The sequence below is a fragment of the Macaca mulatta genome, chromosome 7 (assembly GCF_049350105.2).
Source record: "Macaca mulatta isolate MMU2019108-1 chromosome 7, T2T-MMU8v2.0, whole genome shotgun sequence".
NCBI classification, from domain to species: Eukaryota; Metazoa; Chordata; class Mammalia; order Primates; family Cercopithecidae; genus Macaca; species Macaca mulatta.
In genome coordinates this window covers 74207071-74217950 of record NC_133412.1, presented here as the reverse complement: position 1 = coordinate 74217950, position 10880 = coordinate 74207071, and the positions used below count along the sequence as shown (strand labels likewise).

Sequence of the window (10880 nt, the reverse complement as noted above, 5' to 3'; positions counted from 1 at the left end):
GCATCCCAGTATCATCGGTTCTCCCACATTTATTCACATTTGTTGAGATCTCTTATATTCCAGGCACTGGGCTCCACACTGGACACAAAGACACCACTTATCCTACCTCCCACTGACAGAAAAGTAAAACCCTGATACACGTGATAATCCTGTTGCTACCATCTCAATGTGGGCAAGTTGGCCCAAATTATGTGTACCGAGCAGGGGTTGAAGAGCCAGGGAAGCAGGGTGGGGCTGTCAAAGCAGCTTTCCAGGCTCATACTGCAGACCACTAGCCACACGCTCAGGCTTGCCCTTGCTCATTTACTAAACTCCGGTGAACCCATTCCCCATAGACAAGCAGCACCCGAATCCCAGGCAAGTGCCAGCTGATGTGTCACCTTGAGAGCTCCTGCCTTTACCCACACACAACTGCAAAGATGACACAGGAAAGGCTGTTGTCCCAGATTTATTGAAAATAATATAGCACTGCAGAAAAAATTCAAACAGGTCCCCGAGGCGTTTTGAAATTCATCCCAACTGTAGGCTGAGTGACCTGCAGGTTGGACAGACTGCCGAAGTCCTGGAACGAGAAAATGGATTCAGTGAGCAGTTACTGGTGAGATCTGTGGGTGGGCCCCAGAAGAAAACAGAGGGCCTTCTCCCTGCCCCTAGAGCCACAGCATTCTCAAGGAGGTCCAGAGGCTACCTGAAAGACCCTTTACTCTAAGAGCCAACAGGGGCCTCAATGCCTCCCACTTTTCCAGTGTGATCTTCCTTCAACACACACCTGACCGTGTGGTATCCCCATTTACAACTCTACGACTTTCACCCAATGTACCATATCATTTTCTGTTTTCACAACCCCTTCCTATCACTCAAAAACACCATTTCTCAATCTTGGCAATGTAGACATCCTGGGCTGGACATTCTTTGTTACAGGGAGCTGTCCTGTGCATTGCAGAAAGTTTAGCAACATCCTTGGCCTCTATCCATTAGAAATTAGCAGGTATCCCCTTGCTATGAGAACCAAAACAATGTGTCTGGACATTGCCAAATGTGCTCTAAGACAAAACTCTGTCCCTTTGAGAATACACAGTGCCACTTGCTTTGCAGGACCAGCCCCAGGTAACAGCTATTACTAATCTAATCAACGTTTGTGAAGGGCCCAAGTACACAAGGCACCAAGCAGAAGGGAGGGAGGCAAGAGCAGACCCTGCCCTCGCACAAGCTCAGGCTGGTGGGCAGGGCAAGAAGCCAAAGGGCCCACCTTATACCTGGAACTTCATGTCCTATTTGGTCCTCAGAAACCCATTTTAGTTTCAACAAAAAAGCTGCATACAGCGCAGTGGTTATTTCAGGAGGAAAAGACCCACAGCAGGCTGTGCCTGTACTGGTGATGTTTTTCTGAAGCTGGGAAAGCACATGTGAGTTCATTTTGCTAATTACCTTTTTGAGTGCCTTAAACATTTAATGACTATAAAAATAAGAAAAATGAAGTTGTTCAAAATCACCAACTGCCCAATGGATTTTTTTTTTTTTTTGAGGCAGAGTCTCTCTCTGTCGCCCAGGCTGGAGTGCAGTGGCCGGATCTCAGCTCACTGCAAGCTCCGCCTCCTGGGTTCACGCCATTCTCCTGCCTCAGCCTCCCGAGTAGCTGGGACTACAGGCGCCCGCCACATCACCCGGCTAAGTTTTTTGTATTTTTTAGTAGAGACGGGGTTTCACTGTGTTAGCCAGGATGGTCTCGATCTCCTAACCTCGTGATCCGCCCATCTCGGCCTCCCATAGTGCTGGGATTACAGGCTTGAGCCACCACGCCCGGCCTGCCCAATGGATTTTTGAAGCCCATGCTTTCACCTAAGTATGCAAAAGGACTAAGATTAAGTCACAGAAGAAACATCAAAGTGCAATGAAGATACCCTGAATTACCTAAGTAGTGCCTTGTATGTACCTGGAAATGGACCAAAGCTCATTTCTGAGTGGTTAGCATGGAGACACCAAAGGAATACCATCACAGAAGAAAAGCAGGCAGAATGAAGACAGCCAGGGCTGACACAAAGGGGGCAACCTAAGCCAGCCATAAGACCAAGAACAGAAGCAGCCAAGAGAGAAAAGGTATCCTGAAAGCCACTAGATTTGGGAATCATGATCCTGAGGCGAGCAAACTCAATGCACACAACTTTCGCTACACCCATTATGAAAGCAGTCTAATTTAGTGGCTAGAAGTTTAGATGGGATTCCCAACTCTGCCACTTACTAGCTGGGTGACCTTGGATAGTAAGACCTACTGATGGTTTTTGACCAGGAAAATACCACTTTAGGAATCCACCAAACACTTACCAAAAGCTTCAGCATTTCCTTAGTGTCAGGATCTACTTCAATTATCTCCTGATCCAGGGCTGAGACCTAGAAGCAAACGAGATAGGCTCAACATACCAATCAATGAGATTATCACTCACCTCTCCTCCTCCTTTCCCCAGGTTCTTAAATATGGAGAAGAGGAGTTGCACAAGGATAGCATTCCTCTCACAAGGCAAGCAGTTTCTACAGTATTACAGACCCCGATGACCTGTTCTTCTGGTCTTACCTTCCCATGCCCTCAATACTACTATTCAGTATTCAGAACACTTGAAGTCTTTGTTTACACCAAGGAATACTATATTAGGGGCAAATGAAAAACCCACGTGCCACGATAGCAGTCATCAAATCAACATTATTAAGGGCTCTCATGAAATATGGACTAAACTAGTTCCAAAAGAGCAGAATGGAGGCTAAGAAACTGATAGGGGGCTATGGGCACCTACAGCTGGTTAGGAAATGTATGGATAAAAGGTCTCAGATTCAGCTGAGGTCCCTTTGGAAGCCGGAACCCACAGCTTTATCATTCGAGGATTAGCCAGAAGCCCAATTATCCAGAAAGTTTACCTCGGGAACGTAATTGTCTCTCCTTTCTCTCTCCTCCTCCTGCAGCTTGATGGAGATACCTCTTACAGGGCCTCTCTGAATCCGCTTCATCAGATGGGTGACATAGCTACAAAGCACGCATAGCCAAAGAGAACAGTGAGAAAACAAATCAACTCCCACCTGGTACTCAGCACATGTGGATATATAAATACCCGCTTTAGTTCTTTTCCACAGTGAGAAGGGAGAGGACTATACTGGGACCTCCTACACATAGAACCTCCACTGGTCTGAGCATTCCTTCCCTTTGGTTTCTCACTCACTATTCAAACTCTCCTTCATAGTGATCAACTCCCCCTCCCCCGCCCCGCCCCGCCCCGCAGTTTCACGACCCTTCACAGCCTTCATTTTCTTTCTTCCAATTTCAAATTCACATAATTTGGCAATTAATACGTTGACTTTGGCACTATTCTTCCAGACCATATTCCTATAAATCTCTCGAACAGTAACTGCAACTGTGAAGACGCATTAGAAGTTGACACCTAGCCGGGCACGGTGGCTCACGCCTGTAATCCCAACAATTTGGGAGGCCGGATCGCTTGAGGTCAGGAGTTCGAGACCAGCCTGGACAACATGGTGAAACCCGTCTCTACTAAAAACACAAAAATTAGGCGGGCGTGGTGGCACGTGCCTGTGATCCCAGCTACTCGGAAGGCAGACGCAGGAGAATCGCTTGAACCCGGGAGGCAGAGGTTGCAGTGGGCCGAGATAGCGCCACTGCTCTAGCCTGGGCGCCAGGGCAAGATTCCCTCTCAAAAAAAAAAAGAAAGAAAAAAAAAGGAGAAGAAAAGAAAGCTGACACCTACAAGGCAAGAGGTCCGACGGTGGCTACCTCCAACCCAGTGTCACCGCGGCCAGTCATGACACAAGCCTAAGTTCACAACGGAAATCCTGCACACGCAGAGCTCTAGCCCTCCTCCGGGACACCAGGGAGCTCAGGCTAACGAAACCACCACAGTACCGTCTCTTACAGAGTCGGAGGGCGGCAGAGCACATAAACAGGCCGCGGGGCCCCGGAGACCGAGGAAGCTCCGACTCACCCTGCTATCTTGTTGCGGAGCTTCTTGCTGGGGATAATGGCGATCTCCTCGCACACGCGCTTGTTCGTGTGGAAGTCGTTGCCCAGGCGCGTGTAATACTTCTCTATGATAACCCGGGCCGCCTTCTTCACGGTTTTGGTGCGAACGCGGCCCTGCGGGTGGAGAGCACAGGATCACTCACGAGCCAGTGCAACCTTTTGGGAAGAGTGCCGCACCGAGCCCCGGCGGGTGTGGTTGGGGACCGCCGGCTGCGATGAGCCGGAGAGGGGGCCCAGCTGGGCACTGCCGGACGCCGGGCTCAATGCGGAAGCTGCCTTCCCGCTGCGCTCCAGCCTGACAGGGCTCCGCGCCCGCCCGGCCCAGGGCCTCTTTTTGTGGGCTGAAGACCGCGGTAAGCTGCAGATGGAAGACGATTATGGAGGATGCCGGCCTCGACCCAAAACACCTACCATCTTGGCGGGTCCTTGGTAAAGAGGAAACAGGAAGCACAGGCGAGGCCTATTAAAGCTTAGGCCAGAAAGCCGCTTCCGCCGGTACCGGGCGCGCTGAGCCTACTAGGGAGCCACACAGCGCCCCCTGGCGGAGTGGGGCGGAAGCGGCGGCGGCGCGCCCCTCCGGTGGGCGGGGTGTGTCCCGCCCCCGACGGCCCCTCCCTTTCCGCTCCCCGCTCCCTCTTGGTTGACTTGGGCTAGCTTCTCTCCCTCATCTGATTTTTAATGGGACCGCCCGTGTGCTGTGCTCTAGCGTAGGAGCGGTCCATCTCTTCCATACACGTCAGGGAGAGGAGAGGCATCCGATCCTCGGGAGGACCGAGAAAGGAAGGCGATCCAGGGCCGCGGAACAATGAAGTGCGGGATGACGGCCGCCCAGGGTCCCCACCCACTCCGCTGGCCAGAGACTTGGCAGGTAGAGACAGGGTGCGACTGGGAGAGACATATCTCATTTCTTCCGGGCCTTTGCTCAAATGTTTCCTTATCAGAGGGCTTTCCCTTCAGACTTAGGTAAAATAACTCCCTCACTATCCCTGCTTATATTTCCTAGCACTTGCCGTGTGACTCGGCTTATTTTTCTCAACTAGGGGTGAGCTCCATGACAGTAATGGTCATTTTGTTTAGCTAATTCCCACTGCTTGAACAGCGCCTAGCACACAGCAACCTCTCCAATATTGACATGAAGGGCCCAAATCACCTGCAGAACTCCCAGCACCTCAGACACCCTCTCCAACCACCATCTTCAGGCTGTTCCTGCCATACCCATCCCCAAACCAGGGCCTTCCGAAGCCACCAGCTCAGGCTGCCCCGATGGGCCGCAGCCTAGGTAGGGCCCTGCCCCTTCTTCCAACTCTGCTCCCTGGGCTGACAGCGGTCCTAGGCCCCTACCTGATAGGGGAAGGCTGAGCTGGCCAGGCTGGATGAGTTAAGCAGCCCAAGGGCTGTGCCTCATTCCTCAACGCACCTTAGGTACTCCAGTCGGACTCTCGACTGGGGATGGAAACCTGAAGGGCAGGAAACCCTGGCACCAAAAGTGGCACTGGGACAAAATAAAAGGCCAGAATCTCAGAATTGCGGGAGCAAACTTCCAATCAAGCTGCTGTCAGGCCCGAAGTGAAAGATCAGGGTTTTTTTTTTTTTTTTTTTTTTTTTTTGAGACGTAGTCTTCCTGTCGCCCACGCTGGAGTGCAGTGGCGCGGTATCAGCTCACTGCAACCTCTGCCTCCCAAGTTCAAGCGATTCTCCTGCCTCAGCCTCCCAAGTAGCTGGGATTACAGGCGTACGCCACCACGCCCGGCTAATTTTTGTATACTTTTTTAGTAGAGCCGGGGTTTCGCCATTTTGGCTAGGCTGGTCTCCAACTTCTGACCTCAGGTGATCCGCCCGCCCTCGTCCTCCCAAAGTGCTGGGATTACAGGTGTGAGCCATTGCACCCGGCCAGCCTTTTTTTTTTTTTTTTTTTTTTTTTTGAGATAGTCTTGCTCAGTTGCCCAGGCTTCAGTGAAGTGACACGGTTAACAGCTCACTGCAGCCTCAATTTCCTGGGCTCACATGATACTCCTGCCCCAGCCTCCCCAGTAGCTGGAACTATAAGCACACACCACCATGCCTGGCTAATTTTTTTTTTTTGTAGAGATGGGGTCTCCCTATGTTGCTCAGGCTGGTCTCAAACCCCTAGGGCTCAAGCAATCCTCTTGCCTCAGCCTCCCACAGTGCTGAGATTATAAGCGTGAGCCAGTGTGCCCAGTCTGGCCTCCCCTTTTATTTTTTGAGACGGAGTCTCACTCTATTGCCCAGGCTGGAGTGCAGTGGCATGGTCTGGGCTCACTGCAACCTCTGCCTCCCGGGTTCAAGTGATTCTCCTGCCTCAGCCTCCCAAGTAGCTGCGATTACAAGCGCCTGCCACCACACCCGGCTAATTTTTTGTATTTTCAATAGAGACAGGGTTTCACCATGTTGGCCAGGCTGGTCTCAAAATCCTGACCTCGTGATCTGCCCATCTTGGCCTCCCAAAGTGCTGGGATTACAGGCCTGAGCCACCGTGCCCGGCCAGGCCTCTCATTTTGTGAGGAGACTCCCCCACCTTGCCCAATAGTTCTTGCACCTCTCTCACAAGAGCCAGCTTCAGTATGCCGGGTTCCCTCTACCTCAGACTAAGTTGGAGGTTCCCAAAGAATCAGTCCAACAGCTGGGCCCAGGCCAACTCGACTGGGAAAAAAAAAAAAAAAATCAGCAGACCCTGCCACAGATCCTGTGAGCTCTAAAAAAGTTCAATTGACAGGGCTCTCTGAACAGCAAAAACCAAATCATTCCCTCTCAGAAAGGAACTCAGTCATCATAGGTGGGTCCAAGAGGATGAGCAGCCTCTGAAGAAGTAATAAGCCAAGAATTGCAGGAGAAGCTGAGAACAAGTGGCTTCTGCTGGCCCATGAGCAGCTGTGCCTCCAGCATTCTCCAGGCTGGGCCTGGAGGCTGTGAGGACCCCTGAGAAGCTAAGATATGAGGACTTTTTATATTTGGGCTAGAAGCACCCACCCACTGGAGAGGCATCTCCAAAATGTATTTGATGATAGAAAGGACCAAGAAGTACTCACAGGGCAGGTCTCCCACATGGTCCCACTATTATCCTGGGCCGGGATCCCATCACAGAAATCCAAGGAAACAAGCTACGGCTGCGCCATTACTCCCTTACTCCCCATTAGACCCCTGCTCCCAGACCTCAAACACAGAGACAAAACCAGAACTCTGCTGCAACGTGTTTATTATGTGCCAAAAAAACTACACCACAGCTTACTCCACACATCTGTAGGAGAGTGCAGTCTTGCCTGCATATACTACAATGAGGTAGAGACTTCACACACAGCTTCACAAAACCCACAGAGTAGCTGGGATATGCAACAATGCAACATCAGCTCAGCAGGAGGGAGGGGTTATGACACTGGTTCTTTGGCACACAGCTTCCCTAGGAGGGGCAAGTAGTTTTTGTGTTTTCTTTTTCAAAAAAAAAAAGGAAAGAAAAAAGTCAAGTTTTCAAATTCCAGTAGCATTTCAGTCAACTGCAACTGTTATCTCATACATTCCTCAAATTAAAGATATAAGGGTACTTGTCCCCTCTAAGAGAAAGGGCTCCTGTGAGCCTTCATCTGCCCCCACTGAAAAGCAGCCCTTTTTAGCTCAGTTACAAAAGAAAAAAGTCCTGTGACTTTGTGATTAAAAACTTCTATCAACCCCACCCCCCCACATAAGTGCAACTTAAGGAGGTGCAATAAACCATTTAAAACTATATACAGCAGCCGCTCAAACACCGTTTATCCGGTCCAGTTTCAAATAAAACAAAAACATTTTTTTTTCTTGGTTGCAAATGCCTTGATTTGCAACTGTGAGAAACAGTGACCAGCAGTCCCCCAGACACAAATTGGCTATAATGTTAAAAGCTGCCAGGAAAGAAAAAATATCTTGTTCCAAACGACTTAAAAACTGTTTTTAAGGAGTGTAAAAAGGAACCGGTAAAAACCCTCGAGCGTAAAATATGAAATATGATTTTGGTTTAAATGAAGAGCAAAGTCTCCTTATTGTTTACAGTAAAAAACACCAGCTGAACACTCAGTTTATGCCGTTCAGGTGGGGGTTAAATAAATGGAAAGGCACTGTATGGCAACTGCAAGAATGAAACCAATGAGACCTGCGCATCATCACCATCAGTATTGCAAGGAATGTAAAAAAGCGCTTTTAATAAATAAACCTAGGTGTAGGCATCCGTGTAAATACCTCAATACCTTCTGGACACGTAGTTCTTTTTTTTTTTTTTTCCCCGCTTTTCATCTGCAAAATGAGGAACTAAAATCTGGGAAAACTACAGAGTCGCTTGGAGGGTAAGCCAGAGAGTCCTTGCCCCTGGCATACCCCCTGAAAACAAAACCCGACAAAACTCAATGTGCATTAATTAGTGCAGAAACAAAGACAGATTCAGCAAGTGCAAAGGTGACTACAATTTTCCCTTGTCCTCGGGAAGCCAGCTCCCTGGTCGCCAATGGCAGGGTGGTGCAGGCTGCTTGCCTGACCTGCCAGCTTCAGGCGCCACAGGCCACTGGGCAAGGCCAGCTCCTCTAGCTGGAATCTCGGTTCTTCTGGTTCCGCATCAGGGGGCTGTGGTGGCGCAGGCCCTCCATGCTGTGCCGCCAGTGCCAGCAGCTCCGGCAGAAGTATTTGAAACAGACCTGGGTTGAGGGAACAAAAAGGAGGATGCCATAATGCCTGTGTCAGCACCAGACAAAGGAGCTGTTGCATGAGCTGCTTGTTCTGTTTGGAGAAGGGGTGGGAGACTCCCCGATGGCCTCTATGGATTAGAAGAGATGGTCCCTAGAAGCGCTCTCACCCCAACACAGAAGCCTGATTAACTATGGCAAACCCGCCATCCTTGTTACAGGTCCCCTTACTTAAACATGTCGGGCTCCTAGTGTGTACAGAGACCATGCTAGTTTCTCTTATCTCCTCTAACCATGACAGCCGCTGTCCTGTTCCCCTGCCCTTCTCACCTCCTACAAAGTAGTTGTATCACATGGTTGCTAACATGGAGAATGTATAAAGACACTGACAACAAATTCTAATGCTAGGCAACATCCTGCTTTCTTCCCATTAAGTGAGGAGAGGTGACTGGGTTTGTTTCTCAGTCTAGTCCCATCTCTGGGTTGCTGTGTAATCTCAGGCAAGCCACTAATGTCTGAGCAGTTATCTGACTATGGAGATTATCTGTGAAAGATCCAGATCCATAAAAGCCTGGTAGATGAGCCTGATCAGAGAGATACTCGTTCTCAGGCTTTAGCTAACAATCCAAACTTAACTTCAAACTCTCACTTGAGAGCCTCGGTTTAACCATATACAGGAGACTCCAAATCTGAGCAATGGCATTACTGCAAAAAAATTTTAAATAAAATTTAAAAAGCACCCACTAAGCATGGATGGACTGCTGCTGGTGTCCTAAGAGGTTCCAAACTTCCCCTAACACCTGTCAAAGGATGATGCTGACTAGCAGCACTGACACCACTTGGATACTTGTTGGAAACATGGAATCTCAGGGTCCATCCCAAACCCATCGAATCAGAATCTAAGATCCTCAGGTGATATGTCTGTAATTAAGGTTTGAGAAGCACTGCCAAACGCATCCAGATCCACATTCCATCACCCAGGAACATTCAATAGAAAGCCACCTCGCTGCTTTCTGCCTGTCACTGACACCTGTGGGTACAGCCCAGGTGCAAATATCAAAGTCGTCCAGAAGTTCAGATGCAAAGGAGGAGGAAGCCCTTGAGTAGAGAAAAAATCAGCTTAGAAGGCCTCAGGGTTAGAGCAGCTGAGCCTGGCTTCTACGTACTGCTGATCATACCCAGTCAGGCTTCTATCATCTATAAAACCACCTCTCAGCAATAGTGGCATACTGCATAGCAACATCCCAGGCAAGAAAAAGGCCAAAGTATAAAGACTCAATTCAACATATTTTCCTAAGAGTTCTGGATAAAGCTATCTAAAGTGTGTCCCTGGTTTGACCTTCAGCAAACATTACTGCTGCCTCCTCTATGCTCTCAGACAACACAAGGTACCTCGGAACTCCAACATTCAATGTCATGAAGTTGGCGTAAAAAAAATTTTTTTTTTTTTTTTTTTGACACGGACTCTCGCTCTGCCCTAGACTGAAGTGCAGTGGTGTGATCTCGGCTCACTGCAACCTCTGCCTCCTGGGTTCAAGCTATTCGCCTGCCTCAGCCTTCTGAGTAGCTGGGATTACAGGCACACACCACCATGCCAGGCTAATTTTTGTATTTTTAGTACAGACGGCGTTTCACCATGTTGGCCAGGCTGGTCTCAAACTCCTGACCTCAGGATCCGCCCGCCTCAGCCTCCCAAAGTGCTGGGATTACAGGTGTGAACCACCACACCCAGCAAACAATTTTTAATTGAGGGCAGGGACTTCACAGACATCGGACCCACCTGATCTCGACAGAAGAAAGGACCAGGCTGAGAACTGCAGATATGACACAGAGAATCTTCTAGGTAGGGGTCAATCTGAACCTGCACAAAAGCAAAATAAGATGACGAAGTGGCTCTTCTTACCAGGAGGCTCAATAGGCTATAGAAGAAGTACATATTATTGGCCACACACAGGAATGCAGGATATCGGAATGCAGGTTATTTGCCTGTTTTAAAGGAGGCTTGCAGAGAATTATGGGCCTGAAGCACAGAAAGGGGTTCTAGAGAGCAGACTCCTACACCAAGAAGAGTCAGGCTGGATGCCTCTGGAATTCAGGCAACCACACACCTTAATATGCCTGGTCCTCTCGGCAAACTGTACCTCAGCCCTCTATCAATTAGCAATATGAGCAAGTGTTCAGAGGATTCCCGAAAGGTTGGA

At 49.4% G+C, this 10880-nt stretch overlaps 2 protein-coding genes across 3 annotated transcripts in view; both read right to left on the bottom strand.

Annotated features, from left to right (window-relative positions):
* Positions 1 to 432: 432 nt before the first annotated feature.
* RPS17 (ribosomal protein S17) lies at positions 433 to 7732 on the bottom strand. Of its 2 annotated transcripts, XM_077937598.1 has the most exons (6): positions 7708 to 7732; positions 4433 to 4458; positions 3984 to 4135; positions 2908 to 3013; positions 2323 to 2388; positions 433 to 562 (listed from the first exon to the last, which is right to left on the bottom strand). In XM_077937598.1, exons 1-6 carry the CDS (start codon positions 7715 to 7717, stop codon positions 482 to 484), a joined length of 441 nt encoding a protein of 146 aa, XP_077793724.1. In that variant the 5' UTR covers positions 7718 to 7732; the 3' UTR covers positions 433 to 481.
* Positions 7219 to 10880, bottom strand: part of CPEB1 (cytoplasmic polyadenylation element binding protein 1) — a gene marked incomplete at its 5' end in the record, with an annotated part of 78337 nt that continues 74675 nt past the window's right edge. Inside the window, 2 exon segments of the mRNA NM_001260826.1 lie at positions 7219 to 8691; positions 10460 to 10540. Coding sequence (NP_001247755.1) covers positions 8581 to 8691; positions 10460 to 10540 — 192 coding nt within the window.

Coding starts and splice junctions, on each gene's coding strand:
- RPS17 (XM_077937598.1), bottom strand. Junction 4,136..4,432: donor ACCAAGGACCCGCCAAGATG/GTAGGTGTTTTG, acceptor CTCCACCCGCAG/GGCCGCGTTCGCACCAAAAC. Junction 2,389..2,907: donor GAGACAATTACGTTCCCGAG/GTAAACTTTCTG, acceptor GTTTGCTTCTAG/GTCTCAGCCCTGGATCAGGA.